Source organism: Arabidopsis thaliana, chromosome 4 (assembly GCF_000001735.4).
Source record: "Arabidopsis thaliana chromosome 4, partial sequence".
Classification (NCBI taxonomy): Eukaryota; Viridiplantae; Streptophyta; class Magnoliopsida; order Brassicales; family Brassicaceae; genus Arabidopsis; species Arabidopsis thaliana.
The window spans coordinates 5303719-5327538 of record NC_003075.7 but is presented as its reverse complement, the minus strand read 5'-3'; the positions used below and the strand labels follow the sequence as shown (position 1 = coordinate 5327538).

At 36.6% G+C, this 23820-nt stretch overlaps 4 protein-coding genes, 1 long non-coding RNA gene, 1 other non-coding gene and 1 pseudogene across 13 annotated transcripts; 4 read left to right on the top strand and 3 right to left on the bottom strand.

Moving 5' to 3' along the window:
• Positions 1 to 2164: 2164 nt before the first annotated feature.
• AT4G08400 (Proline-rich extensin-like family protein) lies at positions 2165 to 3933 on the top strand (the record flags this gene model as incomplete). 3 transcript variants are annotated; one of them, NM_001340583.1, is made up of 2 exons in its annotated part: positions 2165 to 2428; positions 2729 to 3739. In NM_001340583.1, the coding sequence occupies exons 1-2, from the start codon at positions 2198 to 2200 to the stop codon at positions 3737 to 3739; spliced, it is 1242 nt and encodes a 413-aa protein (NP_001328163.1). In that variant the 5' UTR covers positions 2165 to 2197. The 3 variants fall into 3 exon arrangements, with proteins under 3 accessions (NP_001328163.1, NP_192580.1, NP_001328162.1); NM_001340584.1 differs by having other exon boundaries at positions 2176 to 2428; positions 3551 to 3739; NM_116909.2 differs by having other exon boundaries at positions 2167 to 3933.
• A 1962-nt stretch (positions 3934 to 5895) lies between these two features.
• Positions 5896 to 6312, bottom strand: MIR5645e. The gene has a single exon (NR_141873.1). It is a non-coding gene; the product is annotated as a microRNA ath-MIR5645e precursor (primary transcript).
• Positions 6313 to 6826: 514 nt separating this feature from the next.
• On the bottom strand, positions 6827 to 7905 carry AT4G08395 (uncharacterized protein; the record flags this gene model as incomplete). Its single annotated transcript, NM_148293.1, has 5 exons — positions 6827 to 7129; positions 7205 to 7292; positions 7375 to 7472; positions 7565 to 7648; positions 7780 to 7905. 5 exons carry the CDS (start codon positions 7903 to 7905, stop codon positions 6827 to 6829), a joined length of 699 nt encoding a protein of 232 aa, NP_680659.1.
• A 1192-nt stretch (positions 7906 to 9097) lies between these two features.
• Positions 9098 to 9364, top strand: AT4G05445. Its single transcript, NR_141872.1, has one exon. It is a non-coding gene; the product is annotated as an other RNA (long non-coding RNA).
• A 211-nt stretch (positions 9365 to 9575) lies between these two features.
• Positions 9576 to 12668, bottom strand: SAPX (stromal ascorbate peroxidase). 5 transcript variants are annotated; one of them, NM_001340582.1, is made up of 12 exons: positions 12307 to 12668; positions 11949 to 12216; positions 11766 to 11866; positions 11605 to 11692; positions 11416 to 11483; positions 11250 to 11336; positions 11071 to 11145; positions 10898 to 10975; positions 10708 to 10812; positions 10443 to 10482; positions 10031 to 10360; positions 9576 to 9950 (listed from the first exon to the last, which is right to left on the bottom strand). In NM_001340582.1, exons 1-10 carry the CDS (start codon positions 12538 to 12540, stop codon positions 10468 to 10470), a joined length of 1119 nt encoding a protein of 372 aa, NP_001319883.1. In that variant the 5' UTR covers positions 12541 to 12668; the 3' UTR covers positions 9576 to 9950; positions 10031 to 10360; positions 10443 to 10467. The 5 variants fall into 5 exon arrangements, with proteins under 5 accessions (NP_001319883.1, NP_192579.1, NP_001078356.2 ...); NM_116908.3 differs by lacking the exon at positions 9576 to 9950 and having other exon boundaries at positions 10062 to 10360; positions 12307 to 12646; NM_001084887.2 differs by lacking the exon at positions 9576 to 9950 and having other exon boundaries at positions 10083 to 10360; positions 11949 to 12213; positions 12307 to 12634.
• Positions 12669 to 15132: 2464 nt separating this feature from the next.
• On the top strand, positions 15133 to 16446 carry AT4G08380 (Proline-rich extensin-like family protein; the record flags this gene model as incomplete). The annotated part of the gene is made up of 1 exon (NM_116907.1): positions 15133 to 16446. The coding sequence occupies one exon, from the start codon at positions 15133 to 15135 to the stop codon at positions 16444 to 16446; it is 1314 nt and encodes a 437-aa protein (NP_192578.1).
• Positions 16447 to 18926: 2480 nt separating this feature from the next.
• On the top strand, positions 18927 to 23611 carry AT4G08375 (annotated as a pseudogene; the record flags this gene model as incomplete). The annotated part of the gene is made up of 1 exon: positions 18927 to 23611.
• Positions 23612 to 23820: the final 209 nt, after the last annotated feature.

Genomic DNA, 23820 nt, shown 5'->3' with positions numbered 1-23820 from the left:
TTTTACATATATCTTGACAAAACTTTTATTTAGGGTAATATGAATTCGTGCAAAATTTGGGTAAAATGATTTCGTGCAAAATTAGGGCAAAACCATGAACATTTTTTTTTTTTTTTTTTTTAGATACCACAAAGATTTAGAGAAAAGAATCTTATAAAAAGAAAAATTATCTTGCAACGTTTTTAGTAAAAATAATAATAACACAATAAAATATATAGAAATCTTATAAAAAGATTTAGATAATAATAACACAAAGATTTAGATATATGGAATCTTATAAAAAGAAAAATTATCTTGCAACATTTTTAGTAAAAATAATAATAACACAATCAAATATATGGAAATCAAATATTTAATATGGAAAAATCAATATCTAAAAGTGATAAGATATGTATAATGTTTTAATCAAAGGAGTTAAATAAGGGATATCATATCAATCATAAATAGATTTTAGACAATATAATATTTATAAAATGATATTGAATATAGATGCAACTATTCAAAACTGGAATGCTAAAACATTAATACATGCTTGCATCACCCACCATCGGGCTATGAATAGTTACAAAATTAGTTATATAATTATAAAATTGGTAATTTATATATTCAATATTGTAATAGTAAATCACAAAAATTAACAATTAACAAGCATGATTCTCTTCTTTAACAATTTTCTTTGTAGAAGCATTGAATCATGCGATAGTAATTATAGAAACAAATGATAAGCATGATTCTCTTCTTTATTGAATCATTGAAAACATGCTTTTACCGATCTATACTATAATCATCGATCGGCTCATATTGTTTTGTTTCAATAATAGAAAATAAGTACTATGAACCATGAGTCGATAAGTAAACATGGTTCTTAAAAAGATGTAAGAATCTCTATATCTACCTTTTAGAGCGTGCTGATAATGTGTTATAAACAGAGAAAGAGATAGAGGAAATGAGTGTGTTATTCCATTGAGATAAATCGTTCTTTATATAGGAGTACAAGAAAAGGGTAAAACCCTAGAAACATCTAGATGATGGGCTTAGATGATGAGCCTTATAATGGGCATCCATCTTTATTCATAACAAGTTACTTTTTTATACGGCAAACTAAGTAGCTATATTTATGTCTTAACATAATAGTTTATTTGGTATTTAATTGATATTTATTTGGTTTAATAATATTAGATGTTCTGTTACTATTTATTAAAAGGTGAGGTTTAAAAACTCACAAAAATTTGAGGGTTTTATTCATGTTCCGGAAAAGATGAGGATTTTTTTACCCATTTGTCTAAAATGGGATATTTAAATAGAGAAACCAAATTGAGGTGAGAGTTAAAACGTCAAACAAATTAATTGTATGAGATCATATTTAAATAGAGTAACTGTTTGCCTTTGATGCTTCCCCTTCCATATAAATATTTTATATGAAATTGTTTTACATCTTTTTATAGAAAGAATATATATCATCCATAGTTTTATCAATTGTATCATTTTTTGTCTACTTAAAAAAATGTTAAACCTTAAATATAAATATATCTTGAAAATACATGGTGTCTACAAAATTATTAATGTATTAATTTTAAGAAAAGCTTGACCCATAATACCAAATAAATAAAATATTAATCTACATTAAGATTTTTTTAATGCATATCAAAAATGTGTGGTATGACTTATGAGAGGAAAAATCAAACTTTGTGTGAACCTTTGTATATCGATCACCTTAAATTTTTATTGAACATTTGTTTTCATGAGTATTTTGTTTCTACATTGGTTATTTTGTTTCACTTTTGAATCAATACAACTCTCATATCGATGAAATTAATTAAATTAATTATTTCATTATAAAACCAAGTAAATCGTCCAAGTTACAATAAATTTAACAAACTTATAGCTAAAAATAATCATCAACTGACGGATATGTTTTGTACTTCAAAATACTTGAGTCGACAAATTCAAACAAAAGAATATGGAAACGTATTAAAAAAATTTGAGAGTTGCTAGAGAATCTAATAATACTTCATATTCCTCACAAGTCACTACTTTTCAAACAAACAACTTAGCACGTCCTCTAATGTTTTTGGAAGTGCCACACACGAACCCAGGTTGAGAAGATAATATTATATTTACACCAAAAAAAACTATATAAAGGATGTTCATGATCAAATATAACATAAAACCAAAACAAAGAAAAAAGATAGTTGCAATGGGTGTGATTAGAACCTCAAGAACGATGGGGTTAGGACAGTGCATGGTTTATGTTGTCGTCCTAAGTGCCATTGCGGCTACAGTGACATCATACCCTTACACATCCCCTCAAACTCCACATTACAATTCTCCAAGCCATGAACACAAAATCCCTAAGTACACACCACATCCAAAACCATCTATTTACAGCTCTTCACCACCTCCATCATACTACTCTCCTTCTCCAAAGGTTGATTACAAGTCTCCACCACCATCATACGTTTACAGTTCCCCACCACCACCATACTACTCTCCGTCTCCAAAGGTTGACTACAAGTCCCTACCACCCCCATACGTCTACAGTTCCCCACCCCCACCATACTACTCTCCTTCACCAAAGGTTAACTACAAGTCTCCACCGCCACCATACGTCTACAGCTCTCCACCACCACCATACTACAGTCCATCTCCAAAGGGTGACTACAAGTCTCCACCACCCCCATACGTCTACAGTTCCCCACCCCCACCATACTACTCTCCTTCTCCAAAGGTTGACTACAAGTCTCCACCACCACCATACGTCTACAGCTCCCCACCACCACCATACTACAGTCCAACTCCAAAGGTTGACTACAAGTCCCCACCACCCCCATACGTCTACAGCTCCCCACCCCCACCATACTACAGTCCATCTCCAAAGGTTGACTACAAGTCTCCACCACCACCATACGTCTACAGCTCCCCACCCCCACCATACTACTCTCCTTCACCAAAGGTTAACTACAAGTCTCCACCACCACCATACTACAGATCTCCACCACCACCATACTACAGTCCATCTCCAAAGGTTGATTACAAGTCCCCACCACCCCCATACGTCTACAGTTCCCCACCCCCACCATACTACTCTCCTTCTCCAAAGGTTGACTACAAGTCTCCACCACCACCATACGTCTACAGCTCCCCACCACCACCATACTACAGTCCAACTCCAAAGGTTGACTACAAGTCCCCACCACCCCCATACGTCTACAGCTCCCCACCACCACCATACTATAGTCCATCTCCAAAGGTTGACTACAAGTCCCCACCACCCCCATACGTCTACAGTTCCCCACCCCCACCATACTACTCTCCTTCACCAAAAGTTGACTATAAGTCTCCACCACCACCATACGTCTATAACTCCCCACCCCCACCATATTACTCTCCTTCTCCAAAAGTTGACTACAAGTCTCCACCTCCACCATACATCTATAACTCCCCACCCCCACCATATTATTCTCCTTCACCAAAGGTAAACTACAAAACTCCACCACCACCATACGTCTATAGCTCCCCACCACCACCATACTACTCTCCTTCTCCAAAGGTTAACTACAAGTCCCCACCACCACCATATGTCTACAGCTCCCCACCTCCACCGTACTACTCCCCTTCTCCAAATGTCGACTACAAATCTCCCCCACCACCATATGTCTACAGCTCACCACCCACACCATACTACTCTCCTTCTTCTAAAGTCACTTACAAGTCTCCCCCACCACCATATGTCTACTAGATGCCATACTATCGAATTTGAATTGTTTCATTAACAGGAAACATGATTGTAATATTTTCATTTTATGATTTCTTTTCATTTGATTCTTCTGATTTTGTTCTTTTGTTCAACTATCTTATTATGTTTTTTTTAATTAATAAATTTTGTCGACCTTTATACATGTATTTCTTAGTTGATATTTGTTTCAATTTGCTCGAGTTTTTTAACTATATGTTTTGCTATCAATGACTAAATTTGTTTTGGTTAGGATATATAGTTTATATTAGACAACAATTAAGAATTGATATAGAGTTACTTACGTTAGTTTTTCTATTCCTCGTTTTCTCACTTATATTACATAAAATACATGAAAAGTGAAGATGGCCAAAAGAGAAAGAGTCAATTAGTCACTTCTCAGACTGGCATTGTACGTAAGCAGTTGCAGCGGAAGCCAAACCCTTTAGAGAGTATTGTTTAACACGCCTCATATCTCATGCTTGCATCTATATAACATATTTGAAACTCTACACCTGAAAATATGCATGTAGTGTTACCAATAAAATGTACACAAGAATGATGTGAAATGCTAATTAGAAATGTCTGTTTTAAATATAAAAAGCCAAATCTTATTCGACATAGTGTAGAGTGTTCAACGTTGCATATGCATTATGCAACTAAATTATGTTTACATTTGGATATGTGGACATTCAAACTAGTCATCACTTTCGTTTTCAAAAATAGGTGAATATTTGTGTTGCGTATAGTACATGTTGTGCCTACATAATTGATATGACTCAATATCTCTCAAAAAAATTCAGGTAAATACTCACATGGATTTGAACTATCTCAGACAGACATTGGCCCAAGTAGCAGTGGCGGAGGCAACATTTAAGTAGGAGGGGTCAGTTTGAACTATCTCAGACAGACATTTATAGTTTTTTTTAATTATAAGTTAATTCTCTTAAGATAATTATATATTTTGGGTTAAAGTATTCACAATGACCCCCATGTTATGTGATCTATTCTTGTCTTTGACCCCATGAATAATTATTTTGACATTTAATCTTAGTACCCTTGGCTTTTTTTGTTTGGTTAAAATTTAAAAGAAATTTTTGATTAGTAAAAAACAGTAATTTTCGTAACAAATCAAAATTTTTCTTCTTTTTAGACAGATCCTGTTTCATTTTTTACATTTTTCAAATAGTTTATAATTTGTTTTCTTAAATTAAGTCATGAATCAAGATAAGACAACAACTAATCAATCTCCACAATATCTATTATATATATTAACAAAAAAAGTTTTGTTGATAAAAAATACTTGATGATACAACTAAAATGTTGAATATGAAACATTTTAAATTCAAAATTTTAAATTTATTATGACTCCTATAAACAAAAAATTTGGCTCCGCCATTGCCAAGTAGTGAAGAGATTATAACACAAAATTGAAATTCCTGAATTAACTCGTTTCATACGCTGGTATTAACTTCCAACAAAGCAATGAGGTTTCACATGTGGATTCCACATAATCAAGATTTAGGGTTTATGCATGATTGTGCACAAAACCTAAAGTGTAAATATGAAATTCAAATGTTTCATTACTCGAGGTATGTTATAGCTAGCACACCATTATGTTTAAATGTAAATTTAACATAATACAATTGTACGGGTATGAAAAACCGATTTCCTAGTAATTAGGTATTCAACAAAAAGTATGAAGTACTAGTAGGAAATGATACACTCATTCACTATAATCATATAGTCAGGCCGTTATTGGATTAGGTTGAGGGAAAGAGTATATATTTCTCTTGGGTTTTCTTCAAATTCTGTCTCAGTTAGCTTGACATTAAATTTTTATTTGATCATGTTCTTTACACCTAAAACTATGACTATCCTTCTACACAAACTAGCCTATTTTCTTATCTTCTACTTCTACTTTTTTCTTTTACCTTACAATTTATTTTCAAAATTTGCTAATTGTCTAACAGATTAAAAACATTATAAGACTCTTTGACTTATGATGTTGGTACATTCAAGCATTTCTTCACAAAAAAAAACTGGTATAAAAATTAAAGAGAAAAATGTCAAAAAAATCACGAACTTTAAAATTTGGGACGATTTAATCTTGAACTTCACGGAAGACAAACAAATCATAAAGTTTTTGTTGACTTTCGAAATAAATGACAAAGTTTTTGTTGACTTGCCATTTGAGTCCTATCGTTAAATAGGTTAATATAATTTTTTTTACGGCTTTAATGACTTGTTTATTTGATCTGTTAGAACAAACAATGTCGTTTATTGAAGACACAAAACGACGTCGTTTTGTCTCTTGAAACAAATATAAACCTTAAATCCCTATATCGATTTCATTATCTCAAAATCACAAACCCACCTGACCTCAAAATCGCAGATAATGAAATCGATTTGGGGATTTAGGGTTTAAATTTGTTTCAACAGACAAAACGAGATGCAATAAACAATGTTGTTTTGTTCTAATAGAGGAGATAAACGAGAACTTAACGCCGGGAAATAATTATATTAACCTACTTAACGACATGACTCAAATGAAAAGTCAACATAAACTTTGTCATTTATAAAAGTTCGTGATTTTTTGGACATTTTTCCCAAAAAATTAAAAGATCAGAAAAATGAATACCACATTTATGATTGTAGAAGGATGTAGCATAGAAAAGGTATGGCCAACTACACCTTCACCTTCAATAGAGACTTCATCCAATGAAAGAAGGTCTTCGCCGCATGAGTGTCCAACCAAATCAATACGAAATGCATTGATACAAATTAGGGCGAGTATAGCTGTGTATCATTGTTTAGTTAGAATTTTTCATATGTTAAGATCTTTAAGTAGCAAATATATAAAAACAATAACATTGGAGATAGAACGGATTTGATGTCATATATAGCTCCAAAAATACAAGCAAGATCGTCATCCTTGAAATTTGCCTTCCTCAAGATATTCCATAATAAACCATAAAAGTCTTCTAACTGAAATAATAACAAGTCAATGACTATACATGCAACAAACCACTCTATGGAAACAATGAATTTATCATGACATGTTTTATTATCAATTTCGGGCTGTAATAAATATTACAACGACATGATGAGCTTCAAATAGTGTAATGCATGAACAGTCAAATCATATACAAGAAATTCTGAGGAAGTAATCCAAAGCTTACATAATTTTCCCACCACCATACGTCTACATTTCTCCACCACCAGCATACTACTTTCCTTCTCCAAAGTTTGAATACAAGTCTCCACCACCACCATACGTCTACAAGTCTCCACCATCACAGTACTATGATCTTCCTCCAAAGTTTCAATACAAGTTTTCAACACCACCATATCTCTACAGCTTCCCATCATCACCATACGTCTAGAGTTCCTCACCTCCACCTAAGAAATCTCCTTCTCCAAAGGTTAAATACAAGCCTCCACCACCACTATACATCTACAACTCCCCACATCCACCATACTACTCTCTTTCTCCAAAGTTTGACTACAAGTCTCCACCACCACTATACATCTACAGCTCCCCACCACCACCACCGTACTACTCAACTTACCAAACCTTTAATACAAGTCTCCACCTCCATCGTATGTCTGTAGGTCCCCATAACCACTGTACTACTCACCTTCCCAAAGGTTGAGAACAAGTCTCTATTACCACCATACTTCTAAAGCTCCCCACCACCACCATGCTACTCTCTTTCCTCGATGGTTGAATAAAGGTCTCCACCAACACCATATGTCTACAGCTCCCCAACACCATCATACTACATTCATTCTCCAAAGGTCGTATACAAGTTTCAACCACCACCATACGTCTACAACTCCCCACATCTTCTGACTATTGTCCATCTCTAAAGGGTGACTAAAAGTCTCCACCACCACCATATTACTCTCCTTCTACAAAGGTTGACTACAACCCTTCACCAAGTCTTTTACCACAACCATACGTCTCGACGATACTACTCCCCTTCTCCAAAGATTGACTATAAGTCTCCACTACGTACCACCACATGTATACAAATTCCCACCTCCGCCATATTACGCACCTTCTTCAAATGTTGAATACAATTCTCTACTACCACCGTACATGTCCACCCCTCACCACCTCTACCATAATACTCTCCTTTGGAAAAAGGTTGAATACCAGACTCCATCAGCATCATACGTCTACAAATCTCCAAAAATCGACCATATTACTCTCTTTTTCTTAAAGTCACTTACAAGTCTCCTGCACCACCATATGTTTACAAGACGTCATACCATTAAATTAGAATTGTTTCATTAACACGAAACATGATTTCAATAATAATAAAAAAATTATAAAAAAGATTCTCTTGATTTTTCCTGATTGTGTTTTTATTGTTCAACTATCTTAATTTCTGGTTCAGTTGAAATTTAAAATACTGTTTACACAAATGATTGAAAGAAAATTATTAAACTTTCTAAAAATTATATTTAGAGATTAACCCATGTATTACATGAATCCAACATAGTAATATATGAACTTATAGGTTATACACCTAATCAGCATGATCAAAACTTAATTCGGTTTAGTTTTGGATGAAATTGTATGATTTCTATTGATAAGATAAATAGATTAAATTTAAGATATAGGTGTATATAATATATAGTCAAAGATAAACGTAAATTAAGTAGAATCATATTCGAGTAAGAAGTTTACGATAAGATATTGATATCCAAAGTCTTAAAATATAGATGTTAACAAAATATATAAGATGTTGGTTGATAACATAGTATTTTTGCTTGGTTTACCAACAGTATTCTAATATTTTTAACAAGTGTTTGGTATAATTTCAAGGTTAACATGATGATTTTTAAGTGATTGCGATGTTAAAAACTTTTACAGGTTAAAAAGTAAAAATGAACCAAAAGACGACAAGAACTCGTTTTATGACAGTTTCATAGCTTCTGAAGTTTGACATCCGTTGGATGTCTTCCCAAGTACCAAATCTTGACATATTAGAGGTTATGGAAAGCTAGAAAAGTCAGTGCCTCAAAATAGAATAAGACTAATATGATTAAGCATTGATTTTAAGTGCCCGATTGAAGAGAGCTATGTCCCGTTCTAATCACAAGGCATGTAATCGGGCTGAAGCTTCTCCTGGAATAAGCCACAACCAATGTGACAAGCTGTACTCAATCCTGGTACAATGGTTCGTAAAGCTCCATAACTAAGTTGTGTGTGTTCGGTTCTAGGGGAAGCTTCAGTCATGTCACGTTGGTTGTGACCAGTCTACGAAGAACTTCAACTCGATCACCTGCCTTGTGATCGGTACACGACATTGCATAGATAGTTGTTCCGTCCAAAAGCATGATAACTTTATATGAGTTTTAGAACGATCCTTAATGCATTATTGATTGACTGATGTATTCATTTCCATGAATCCTTGAAACTATTCTCATTGCCTAATGTTTTACAACTCTCGTTTACATTGAGTTCACGATAAACTTTTCTTTTTTTTTTTGCTTTGTAGCTTAATTTGAACCATCTTTTATTGTTTGGACAAAAAGTTTTGAACCATAAAGTAATCTGTTGGTTTTTGGGGATTTGATACCCAACCACAACTTCCTATCTTCATGTTGGAGCCCTACTTACCACAAATAAGGCCCATAGGTGGAAATACACTTCAACTGGGCTTTTAAGAAGAACAGGCCCACAATCCAAAATCCGATGCCAGGTGAACTCTAACAGATCGGATGAGCCAAAAAGCTAAGAGCATCTCCAATGCCCAACTCTATATTTTTCTCTATTTTAGAATTGACTATATTTTAGAGTAATTATAGTTGATTTTGCTTCATTGTATAACTCTAAAATAGAGTTAACTCTAAAATACAGAAAAAGTCTATATATACAGCAAAAAAGAGCAATCTCTAAACTTTTCCTCTATTTTATAGTCATACAATAGAGAAAAATCAATTATATTTACTCTAAAATATAGTCACCTCTAAAATAGAGAAAAATATAGAGTTCTACATTGGAGATAGTCTAAGCATAGTCAACAAAGAGAGATTAAAGGACCGCCAATCTCGGAGGAGGAAGTTCAACCCAAACGACACTTAACAGAAAAATCACTTTGTAAACCTCAATCTCTTGATCTGATCTCATATACAAATTTCATTCACATCATTTCTTTTCATTTAGTTCCCTGAGAAAATCTAGCCTCTTTCCTCATAAACCCTATATACAAATTCCGGGTGTGGGTTTTAGCAATCACACTTCGGTCCATTGTTCGAGAATTGAGATACATGAACTCTTACCTGAAAGGTTTCGAGAAGACAGATAAATTGGGCACAACGCTACTCTTGAGCTACAAAACCAAGGGTGTGTAGTTATAACATCGATAAAATAATTCAATCCCAGACAAAATTTGTATAGATTTTGAATAATCACTTCCGCAATTTATTACAAGAAAAAACATGAAAGCCCAAAACCATGAAAACGATCAAATACTTTCGGCTAAACAAAATCCTTTGAACAGCCAGAAACATTGTCCAAAAGGTATCTCGAAAAGTACTCGCATGAAAAGTTCTCCGTCAACTTTTTCTTCTCTTTCATTATTGAACTACGTTTCTCTAAAATCATAAGTCCTGCTTAAAAAGAAGTTAAACATCATGTACATTTGGAATTTCGAATGAGGAAAAAAAACAAAATACAAAGAAGAAAGCTTACTGGTTGAGTAAATTATGTGCCCCCATTAGATAACGATACCCTACACAAAAGATTCACATTAATCAGTTCTTAAGACCCGCGAATTTATTCATCAATGGAGACTCCTTAAACGCCAAAAAGAAGATATCTATCTATTCTAAACCAACAGTACTTAGATTTTCTATAGCTCCAGTGTACATTTTCTATGTAGACGAAAAAATTGATTTGAAGGTCGATTTTCGTTAAAGATGATAATACAAATGACAGAAATCAAAGGAATGCATACCTCCGGAGGGTTAAATTCTGCTCCAAGATTGCTGAGCTTCGCATGGGCTACAGCGTAATCCTTGAAAAATGCATCCTGATCTGCAGCATACTTTTCAGCATAGACCTGCAATTGCAATGAAGTTTCAGTTTTAAAGGCAAAGACTTAGTAAGTTTCTTCGTATTGATATGTTTCAACCTCAGTTTGTTACCTTGAAAGAAGAATCTTCGAAGATGGCAGCATCAGTGGGTAGGACAAGGAGATCTTCATCTCTCTTTTCCTTGATCTCCTGTTGAAACAACTATATTAATAAACATGAAAAAACAAAAAGGAAGACTTTCAAATACAAAGTGTGAAGATAGAGTTAAAGTTCTGAAACGCAACCTTGAAGTAAGAATTATCAAACTTCAGCCACTCTGGTGTCCATGACTGTCCTCCTGGTGCTCCAGGTCCTTCTTTCTACAATGCCAAAAAAAAAACACATAGTAAGAACTATATATTCAAAGTGTTCTGATCCATTTGCAGTATCATATATAACAATACGTTATAGAACTGGATAATACCGTGTACTTCGTCTCAGGCTTCCCCCAACCACTACGTTCTGGCCTAGATCTTCCTAACGTGTGAGCACCAGATAATGCAACTATGTCCTGCACTTACAATAATCTTTCAATATGGCTTACTTCTCGATCTTCCATAACGATTAAAAAAAAATTCAACCGCAATCACCTTGTCATCTAATCCCATTCTGTAAAAAACTTCTCTGAGATGAGTAGCAGGTGAAGGAGGACCAGCATCTATCGAACATAAGAGCAAACATACAATAATTAGTACAAAAATTTGATAGAATGATGTAACCAAAGTACAACCACGTTATACGAAGAACCAGAGGCAAAGCCGATAAATGAGACGCTTTACCTGGAAGCCTTCCTTCTTCTGGACAATCCTCAGGACCAGAGGCATCAACTCTACCATATTTCATCGGTATTTTCGGTCCTCCAGCTTCCTAAAACTCACCAAAACTTTACTAAACCTATTCACAACAACTAAAAACTACCTTTAAGAACTATTAACCTCACCTCTATAGCAGTAGCACTAGCTAACTGGAACAAATCAGCATAACTGATCCCAGAGTATTTCTCTTTGATATCCTTAATCAAGTTTAAAGCATTCACAAGACCTAATAACAACCAACAAACAATGCTTATAGCAAACAACTAAATAACACTAACTCGTAATAATGGTATAAAGCTTATAGGTACCAGCGTTAGCAGCATGTTTAAGCTCAATATCGAATCTCAAACTTCCATTAGCTCCACCTCTTTGTGGCCATTCCTTAATGTTCTTGTTATACGTACCAGCATCATGCCAACCTAATCTAACCAAAATCGGATGGCAGAATTTGGTGCTGAGAAGCTCTTTGATATCTTCTCTAGCGTTCTTCAACTGATCAGGATCTGAAGATGAAGATTTAGTAGCGGCGGTGGTGGAGTTGAAACTCCGATTCACCGACGCAATTCGATATTTCTTCTGAAATCAAATTAGATCGTGGAAATTACAAAATCAGATTCAGATATAGAAGAGATAAAGGAAATTGGAAGGGAGAGAGTGAAGATATACCTGAGAGAGGGATGAAGAAGAAGAGAGACGTGGAGAAGAGACGAGAGATCTGACGAAGGAGAGAGAGGAGGAAGCGGAGAGAGTGAGAGTGGATCTGGAGGAGGAGGAGGAGGAGCGGAGGAGAAGAGAAGCGGCGGTGGTAGATCGGAGAGAAGAAGACATTGTTGTTGTTGTTGTTGTGGGAGGAGGAGAAAGGAGGGTTCCGTTGAGTGTGAGAGACACACGCTCTGCCATTTTTCTGAGGGGTATAATAGTAATTGATTTTTAAGAGTTGGAAGAGATACAGCCACGTCAACTTAAGGGTTTTTGTGTTTAATTGTTGATCAACTTTGATTTCGCCTCTTTACATATTGCCAAGAGACTCAAGTTCACCTACCCACTTATGCACTAAGGTTTTTTTTAATTTTATATAAAGAGTTAATTAGGTAGATACATTTGAAATGTGTTGAAGTAAGGTTTCAATTTCACTTAAAGAGTTGCACCAATAAAGTCCATAGAGAAATTGGGTTTTGGATCTCTATTAACCATGTTTAGAACAGAACTACTATCCATCATCTAGTGAAAACAGTTTATTGGAGCAGTCAAGTTGATTATGTCTCATTCGACAAAATACCCTAAATTTCTTTGTCTTTCCACTTGGGCTTATTGAGGGTTGAATTGACCAATCAATTGTCTAAGGTGCCAAAATTAGTTTCCGCTATATCAGATTAAAACTGTTTAGGTCTTGCTACGTGTATAGTAAACAACGGAAATCGATATTATTATGTAAAAAATAATATGCATTTTTATATGTATATTCTAAAATTTATTACGATCATATGTATTAGATGTTTAAAATTCTAAAGATTGAATTCTGCATCACGAAAGTTTTGATTTGATATATTATTCGTTAAAACTTTGAAAACTTGATGGTAATGGTGACGGGTTATATTTCATATTTTTTTTTATTTTGTAATATTAATTTGTATTTCTTTGAGATGAAAAGTAAAATTACAAAATCGGGGATTAGGTAAAATTTTATTTTAGAGACAATCCTATTTTAATTAAAGAGAAAAAAAAAAAAGAGTTTGGCTTGATTCGCTCTTCATGACTAGATAACCTATTTAACAAAGGTCAACCCAACATGAAAGCATAAACTGATTCTTGAACCTCGGTTAGGTATTCAAGGATGGCTAAAAGAGAAGAAAATAGTATACGGTCAAATTGAGGATAACAGTAGGCATAATCTTATGATCCACTAATCACCTCAATGACATAAGTGCCTAGTAATTGCCCAATCGTGGTCTCTTTATTATTCTTTTTGATCCCACATGATCCCATTGCTTCCTGGAGAATTCCAAAGCTGATCCATATTACTTTTCAACATAGGACACAACACTACTACTATATATATATTTTTTGATAATTCAGGTGATCTTAAAGGGTTTCTAGGTCCAAAGACTAATTCTGGAACCCGAAAAAACCCATGTTAAATTACTCGAATCCCAGTGGCCAAAGCTACTCGAACCCATGTGACAGGAATTACCTCTCTTTACTACTGGACCAAGGCGACTTGGTTGACACTACCACTATTTCTCCTCCCGTTAAACCATTTTTTGCTAACTCATTGTTCCATTTAACTTGAGCTTTGAATCTTTTTTGGGAAAACATATCTATTTTTGTCCTCCTATAGACTTTCTTAACCGTATTCTTTGATAGAAATGTGGCATATCCTGATATCCTTCACCTAGAAGTGCATGAATCTAGCTTTGTTTGTTCCCTAAATGTGAAGTTAAGTAATCAAAGGGATGGATCATTCACTAGAAGTGCATGAACCTAGCTTTGTTTTTTCCCTAATGTGAAGTTAAGTAATCAAAGGGATGGATCTTTCACTAGACGTGCATTAATCTAGCTTTGTTTGTTCCCTAATGTGGAAGTCGAGCATCTTACCCAACTCCAAACAATTATACAAATCATGTATGAATGTTAATGCAATTAGTATTGCTTTCACAAAAATCCTTAGTAAATATCTTTTTTATTTAGAATTTAAAATTTATTCTTTTTTTTTTTTTAATACAAGGAAGTTTTGGGCCGAAGCCTGTAATCTCTCCAGGTCCGAAACCACAACATGTAATATTAGTTTTGTCCTAAGCATTTAAAATTTATTCAACAAAAAAGATAATCGGTAATTACAATGTTAAAACGATAGAATAAGAAAAGGTCCATATAACGGACGACGACCAGATGGCTGAAATATGAAGAGATTATGACTAAACCAAATCAAATGGTTAGTGTAAGTAATATTCTTTTTAAAAAAAATGAAAATCGGTAGTTGTATTATACACATTACGAAATAAAATGTCAAAGTTATCACCATTTGGAAAAATTAACTCAAAAGAAAAACTCAAAATTATGAGTCATGTACGATAACATTAGTATTTAAAATTACAAGATGTAATATAGAACTAGTGTACAAATTCGGTGATAGATAATTCAGAAAGAAACACTCTTAAATGTCTTGAATTTAAATTGACAACTTCAAAAGTTGACACATTTAAATTTAAAGTATGGTTAGAGGTAGTTACCAAAGACATATTCTTCTCGACTTTTTCTTCAGATTTATAGACAAAATCAGAAACTAGTTAAGTTGACTTATTAAACAATATAAGATATTGCTCTAAGACGCTTCCTTAAAGTTCAATAAACAAGTATTCTAGTTGGCCTAATGTAAGCTATATAAACTGTTTACTTTCTATTACAATCCATTCAAAAATAAATCGGGTTTAAAGTAAGAAACATACTAACAAAACCTGAGTCTAGAAACAAGAGCAAACACATTCAATCGACATGGCTAATCCGAGTAATTGGCCATCTCTTCTTATGGTGATATTGGCCTTGTATGCCGTTGCTGCGCATACAAGTGCTCAATACCCATACTCTCCACCATCACCACCACCATACGTCTATAGTTCTCCACCACCATATACCTATAGTCCACCACCATCTCCATATGTCTACAAGTCTCCACCTTACGTATATAGTTCACCACCACCATACGCCTACAGTCCACCACCGTCTCCATACGTCTACAAGTCTCCACCTTACGTCTATAGTTCACCACCACCATATGCCTACAGTCCACCACCGTCTCCATACGTCTACAAGTCTCCACCTTACGTCTATAGTTCACCACCACCATACGCCTACAGTCCACCACCGTCTCCATATGTGTACAAGTCTCCACCTTACGTCTATAGTTCTCCACCGCCATATGTCTATAGTTCTCCACCGCCATATGCCTACAGTCCACCACCATACGCCTACAGTCCACCACCATCTCCATATGTTTACAAGTCTCCACCATATGTATATAGTTCTCCACCACCATATGCCTACAGTCCACCTCCATCCCCATATGTTTACAAGTCTCCACCTTACGTCTATAGTTCTCCACCGCCATATGCCTACAGTCCGCCACCATACGCCTACAGTCCACCACCATCTCCATATGTTTACAAGTCTCCACCATATGTATATAGTTCTCCACCTCCATATGCCTACAGTCCACCACCATCTCCATACGTCTACAAGTCTCCACCTTACGTCTATAGTTCTCCACCACCATATGCCTACAGTCCACCACCATCTCCATATGTCTACAAGTCTCCGCCTTATGTCTATAGTTCACCACCACCATATGCCTATAGTCCACCACCGTCTCCATACGTCTACAAGTCTCCACCTTACGTCTATAGTTCACCACCACCATACGCCTACAGTCCACCACCGTCTCCATACGTCTACAAGTCTCCACCTTACGTCTATAGTTCACCACCACCATATGCCTACAGTCCACCACCGTCTCCATACGTCTACAAGTCTCCACCTTACGTCTATAGTTCACCACCACCATACGCCTACAGTCCACCACCGTCTCCATACGTCTACAAGTCTCCACCTTACGTCTATAGTTCTCCACCACCATACACCTACAGCCCACCACCATACGCCTATAGTCCCCCACCTCCATGTCCAGATGTTTACAAGCCTCCACCTTATGTCTACAGTTCTCCACCACCATACGTCTACAATCCCCCACCATCATCTCCTCCGCCATCTCCAAGCTATAGTTATAGCTCTCCCCCTCCTCCAATATACTAACAAATATATAAATGATGAACAATTATAGTTTCATATATCAGCCATCATATTCATGAAATAAAACTTCTTATCTAAATTATCATATGTGTAAGAATTGAAATGTATATCTTTGGTTACAAACCAGGTGCATTTTTTTGTTGTTTGATTGCTTCGTTTGATGTTGTTTAACTCTTTAATTAAGAGATCGATGTGCTTGTCCTCCATTTTTATTGTCTAATAAACTCAATAAATTTTATTGAAATATATAGTATGAAAATATATTAAAATTATGTAATCATAAAGAAGCAATTTGTTTTTTTCAATTATAGTTAAATGAAGAAGTTCTTCATTTAGTTAAATGAAGAAGAACAGAAGAACAGTGAACGAAACATTTTTGGAAATTTGTTATAAAATTAAAAAAAAAAATACCTGAACATCCATATTTAAAATTACAAGATGTAATATAATGGAGTATCAAAATTTAAATTGACAATTTCAAAGTTTCATACTCAAATGTAAGACATATTCATAAACTACATGTCGTATAATGGATGCTATTTAAACAGCTTCTATTCTATCACAATCCATTCAAACATAAATCTGTTGAAAAGTAATAACAACACACAAAAGCTGAAACTATAGTTTTATTCGACGTGGCAAATCCTATTAATTTCATACAAGAGCTGATCTACTTGTGAATTGGTCTTGGCTGTTACAAGTGCCCAGAAAAGATATAAACGTTGCAAGAAAAAGCACAACATTGAAAACTATAGAGATATACTTCTACGTTCTCACAAGAGATAAACGTTCAAAGGATTTTAACTGGAAATAAGATTCAAAGTTTCTTTATAAACTATAGAGAATTTTAAGATTATAAGACAAAATTTATACGGTCTCACAAGATATACTTTTCGTTCATTCGAACAGTATCATGGTTGAACAAACTTGGCTAATAGGTCTAGGTCATGAATCTTAACGTCAAGATTGTTGAGCTTTCCGAGCCCAATCCAACTCTTTCTATATAGTTGTTTTTAGCCTTCTTGCCAAAAGGTTTTCTACTAATCGGAGTTAGATTTGACTTATATATCAAAAGCAATTATTTTCTAATCTTCCCATGTTAGACGTTGCTCTGTCTCCCAAGAATCCTCCACTTAACCCAAGGACCATGAATCTTTAGCCTCCCCTCTAGCGAAACCTTGGCACCCGGGAACCAGCACTCCTTATTCGCGAGGTCTCCTTGAGACACCCTTCCGATCGTGTCACATTGAGGGCTCCTCCCACAACAAACATGCAGCCCAAGCTCACCTTCATAGGTCCACCTTTTTGACCTAGGCTTTGATATGTAAAAATTAAAATGGAAATGAGGTCAAAGCATGCATGGATTCGTTTGTATTTCGAAAGTTAATGGTGTGTTGGCTGCGATGACATCTACCAAGATTTATCCCAAGAATTTGTTTGATCTCCTTGTTTTTAACTTTTTTTTGCCAAGGAATCATATTTATAGGTTTAACATATGTTGTAAAACCAAACTTTTTATATTTCTGATATTTACATGCGTAACAAAAAAATAAAATATTAACAGACCAATTAATTCTCGTACTCACATTTTGTAGTTAGCATTACAATATCATAAATAAGATAGATGAGACTCAAAATTGTTATGTTTGGTTTATAAGCGATTATCAGAACTTGCATGTGACGTCAAAAAAATAAAAGAAGTGATATAAAAAATACAGAGATCAATCAGGTAATCTTAATTATGTATCATTAAGTGGATGGTCAAATATTGAATCAACTTGCTGATTCTCTTGTGTCGTGGAAATCAAAGAAACTTGATGGTCTCAACGTGTCTCTGTCCAAGCTATGGTTGCTGCGTTGAAAAAGTTGCAGTGGGTTGAGAGTGTGTTGGGCACACTGAATATTATATATCACATATGCAATTTATGGACTTATATTTCTAGGGTCTGCCTAAACTATTTCTATGCCTCAAGCAAAACAATAATATTTTTAGCCTATTAACAAACAAAACTCTATGAAACAAATCCAAAAAAAGATAACATAAATTGTAAAGGAGAAGCTTCAGTCAACGACAACAGAGATTGGGTCAAACCCTCTGCTCAGCTCAGAGTCTCCCAAACAAAATGCTATGGGCCAAGACACCAAGCCCAACACCATTCAACATAACGAAAAGCCCAACAACAGAAGATTGCCTCTGCAACTCACAAACGACAAAGAGAACAGAGTTGCAGGCGTGAAGGAGAGAGCCGTTGCAAAAGCAACAATGCTGAGCTGTGAAACCGTACCGAAGGTAGAGACAAAGAACAGATATGACGCTCTTAACCTCCTGTGCTCAAACGACATGTGTTAAGGCACCTAGGGTTTATGAGAGGTTTTGAGTTGTATAAATAAGAGAGACAATCGCTTGTAATCAACTAAGAGAGAAGAGCTTAATAAAGTTATAATATTTCTCCTTCATTCTAAGTTTCTTACATGGTATCAGAGCCATGGAGCAACCTATTGAGCTCTATTCTCAACCACTCTTAAACATTTCAAATTGTGTTACTGTCAAACTAAATGGAAGGAACTATCTTCTGTGGAAAACACAGTTTGAATCGTTTCTCTCCGGCCAAGGTTTACTGGGTTTCGTCACCGGCGCTCTCAAACCACCAGATCCTGTTCTTGCGACTCCACTCACCGCTGAAGCTGCAGCTGTGGAGACAGTGAACCCTGCGTATCTCTCTTGGGTGAAATCTGATCAAGTGGTCCGGTCATGGCTTCTTGGATCTCTGTCTGAAGACATTCTCTCTGAAGTCGTCAACACAACCACGTCTCAGGAGGTATGGCTAGCTCTAGCAAAACATTTCAATCGTGTTTCTTCTTCACGCTTGTTTGAACTACAAAGAAAGTTACAAACCATTGAAAAGCGTGACAGATCCATGAGTGATTATTTGAAAGAGATTAAGTCTATCTGTGAGCAACTTGCTTCTGTTGGCAGTCCAGTGAATGAAAAGATGAAAATTTTTGCTGCCTTACATGGTCTAGGCAGAGAGTACGAACCGATTAAGACATCTATTGAGGGGTCCATGGATACTGTTCCTACAACCTTTGAAGACATCTCTCCTCGTCTTACTGGTTTTGATGATCGTCTTTTGGCTTACACTGACGCTGCAAGCATCACTCCTCATCTTGCATTCAATACACAGCGTTATGACTCAACAACCTACTACAACAAAGGCAGAGGCAGTTCATCTCAAAAGTCCAAAGGGCGTGGAGGCTATACAACACAAGGAAGGGGATTTCATCAGCAAATCTCCTCTGGTTCTTCTGTGTCTTCGGGTCAGTCTGTTGAAAGACCAGTGTGTCAGATTTGTGGAAAAATAGGACATCCGGCTCTAAAGTGTTGGCATCGCTTTGACAATGCATATCAGCATGAAGATATGCCAACTGCTCTCGCTGCTCTCCGAATCACTGATGTCACAGATCAAGCAGGCAGTGAATGGTGTGCAGACTCTGCAGCTACTGCTCATGTTACAAGCTCACCTCATCACCTGCAGCAGAGTAGAGCTTATTCAGGATCTGACACGGTCATGGTAGGAGATGGGAACTTCTTACCAATCACTCACACAGGGTCTGCTCTCTTACCAACGACATCAGGTACTCTCCCTCTTCTTGATGTTTTAGTTGTCCCTGATATTGCAAAGTCTCTGTTATCAGTTTCAAAACTCACAACCGATTACCCATGTACTCTTGAATTTGATGCTAATGGGGTCATTGTAAAGGACAAGGTAACAAAGAGGCTTCTCACTCTGGGTCAAAATAAGAATGGTCTGTACACGCTGAAGGATCCACCTGTTCAAGCCTTCTATTCATCTAGACAGCAAGCAGCCTCAGATGAAGTGTGGCATAGACGTCTTGGACATCCGAATAGTAAGATCCTGCAGCAGTTAGTCAGTACTAAAGCTATCATCATCAATAAGAGCACCAATAGGATGTGTGAATCATGTCAGATTGGGAAGAGTAGTAGACTTTCTTTTTCAGATTCTCAGTTTGTTGCAACTAGACTACTAGAGAGAGTTCATTGTGATCTTTGGGGACCCTCTCCAGTTTTGTCAAATCAGGGGTTTAAGTACTATGTAATCTTCATTGACCATTGGTCTCGTTATTGCTGGTTTTATCCTTTGAAATGCAAGGCTGATTTCTACATTACTTTCTGCAAGTTCCAAAAGTTTGTTGAAACACAGTTTAATCAAAAGATCAGTACCTTTCAATGTGATGGAGGGGGTGAATTTATAAGCCATAGATTTCTCAAACATTTAGAGGAAAGTGGTATACAACAGTCAATATCGTGTCCTTACACGCCTCAGCAAAATAGACTTGCTGAGAGGAAGCACAGACACATCACAGAGCTTGGGCTGTCAATGCTGTTCTCAGCTAAGCTGCCACAAAAAGTTTGGGTGGAAGCGTTCTTCACTTCAAATTTCCTGAGCAACATTCTTCCTACAACTACTCTACCAAATCAGATGAGTCCATTTGAGAGATTACATGGCCATCAACCGGAATATTCAGCTTTAAGAACCTTTGGCTGCAGTTGTTTTCCCACTCTAAGAAACTATGCATCAAATAAGTTTGACCCTCGTTCTCTTAAGTGCGTGTTCTTGGGCTACAATGATCGCTATAAAGGCTATAGATGCATCTATCCTCCAACAGGAAGAGTTTATATTAGCCGCCATGTGATCTTCGATGAGTCTTCTTTTCCTTTCCAAGATACCTATCTTCACCTGCAGAACTTGGGATCAACAAAGCTTCTTGAAGCGTGGCAACAGAATTTCATGCCTTCTCAAAAGAATCAAAGTGAAACTCAAGCTGCTTCTGTGTTCTCTGAAGACGACTTTCCTCCTCTACCAGTCACACGGGTTCAAGTTTCACCACCAAATGTCACACCTCAAGCTGCTCAGTCCACAGTACAACGAGAAGAACAACCTGCAGATACAGACATTCAATCAAACTCACCAAGAAATCAAGCCGAGTCACCGGCTCTTGTGGACAGAGAGTGCATTGAGCGTACGACAGGCTCAGATCCTGCTTCTATAGGCGACAACGCTCTCAGTCCACAAGACAGTGCCACTCAACGTTCTCCTGTTCAGTCAACAGAAACAGCTGGAACTTCAGATCAAAATCAGAGGACAGAAGCTGCAGTTGATCCGGTTCAGCAAGTTCACCCAATGGTAACAAGATCAAAGAAGGGAGTAGTCAAACCAAACCCCAGATACGTCCTTCTAACACAGAAAGCATCACATCCAGAACCAAAAACTGTGACACAAGCACTGAAACATGAAGGCTGGAAAGGTGCTATGGGCGAAGAAATTGACACTTGTGTTGAAACCAACACTTTTTCTTTAGTCCCATACACACCTGACATGAATGTTTTAGGAAGTAAATGGGTGTTCAGAACCAAAATAAATGCTGATGGCAGTTTGAACAAGTTGAAAGCTAGACTAGTGGCTAAAGGATATCACCAAGAAGAAGGAATAGACTACTTGGAGACCTACAGTCCAGTTGTGAGAACAGCCACAGTGAGACTTGTCTTACATATAGCAACAGTGATGGAATGGAATCTGAAACAGTTGGATGTGAAGAATGCTTTCTTACATGGAGACTTAAATGAAACAGTCTTTATGCATCAACCAGCTGGATTTGTGGATAAGACAAAACCAAATCATGTTTGGCATCTCCACAAATCTATATACGGGTTAAAACAATCTCCCCGAGCCTGGTATGATAAGTTTACTAACTACTTGTTGGAGTTTGGTTTTGTTTGCAGCATACAAGATCCATCACTATTCTTCTATGAACAAGGACGAGATGTGCTCATTCTACTTTTGTATGTAGATGATATAGTCCTAACCGGTAGCAACAACATTCTCATGGATAGACTTCTGCAGGAAATGAGCAAGGAGTTTCGAATGACTGACATGGGATCTCTGCAATACTTTCTCGGGATTCAAGCACAGAACTCTGACCAAGGCTTGTTCTTATCTCAACAGAAGTATGCTGAGGATCTTCTACAAGTCGCAGGAATGATCGATTGTGCACCAATGCCTACTCCTTTGCCAGTTCAACTTCACAAAGTTCCTAAACAAAATGAGCTATTCTCAAACTCCACTTACTTCCGCAGTTTGGCTGGCAAGCTTCAGTATCTGACATTGACTAGGCCAGATATTCAGTTTTCAGTAAACTTCGTATGTCAAAAGATGCACGCTCCAACAACAGCTGATTACAATCTGCTTAAGAGGATCCTTAGGTATGTAAAGGGAACCATAACCATGGGGTTACTCTTCAACAAGAACACAGACTTCACTCTTCGAACCTACACTGACGGTGACTATAGTCAACACTCAAAGCAAAAGAAGTCTGCTACAAATAATGATGCAGTCTTCAAGCTTCGAGCCTTCAGTGATAGTGATGAGAAACAAGACGTTCTACAGGAGGATTCTGTACCTTTCTTGGCAACAATATCATCTCCTGGTCGTCGAAGAAGCAACCAACTGTCTCCAAGAGCTCAACAGAAGCCGAGTATAAAGCCTTGTCAGATACAACTTCTGAAATCATCTGGCTCAATAACATGCTCAGAGATCTCCACATTCCACAACCTGATCCACCGGAGCTCTATGGAGACAACCTTTCCTCCATCTATCTTGCTGCAAACCCGGTACTTCACACACGCTCTAAACACTTTCAAACTCACTATCATTTTGTTAGAGAAAGGGTAGCGTTGGGTTCGTTGATTGTCAAGCATGTGCCATCCCACCAGCAGTTGGCTGATATATTCACCAAGCCATTGCCCTTCGATGCTTTCACTTCGCTAAGGTACAAACTGGGTGTAGATTTGCCACCCACACCAAGTTTGCGGGGGAGTGTAAAGGAGAAGCTTCAGTCAACGACAACAGAGATTGGGTCAAACCCTCTGCTCAGCTCAGAGTCTCCCAAACAGAATGCTATGGGCCAAGACACCAAGCCCAACCATTCAACATAACGAAAAGCCCAACAACAGAAGATTGCCTCTGCAACTCACAAAAGACAAAGAGAACAGAGTTGCAGGCGTGAAGGAGAGAGCCGTTGCAAAAGCAACAATGGTGAGCTGTGAAACCGTACCGAAGGTAGAGACAAAGAACAGATATGACGCTCTTAACCTCCTGTGCTCAAACGACATGTGTTAAGGCACCTAGGGTTTATGAGAGGTTTTGAGTTGTATAAATAAGAGAGACAATCGCTTGTAATCAACTAAGAGAGAAGAGCTTAATAAAGTTATAATATTTCTCCTTCATTCTAAGTTTCTTACATAAATGAGGCTCAAACTTGACATCTCAAGGGCACAAAAATAAATATCTGCTTTTA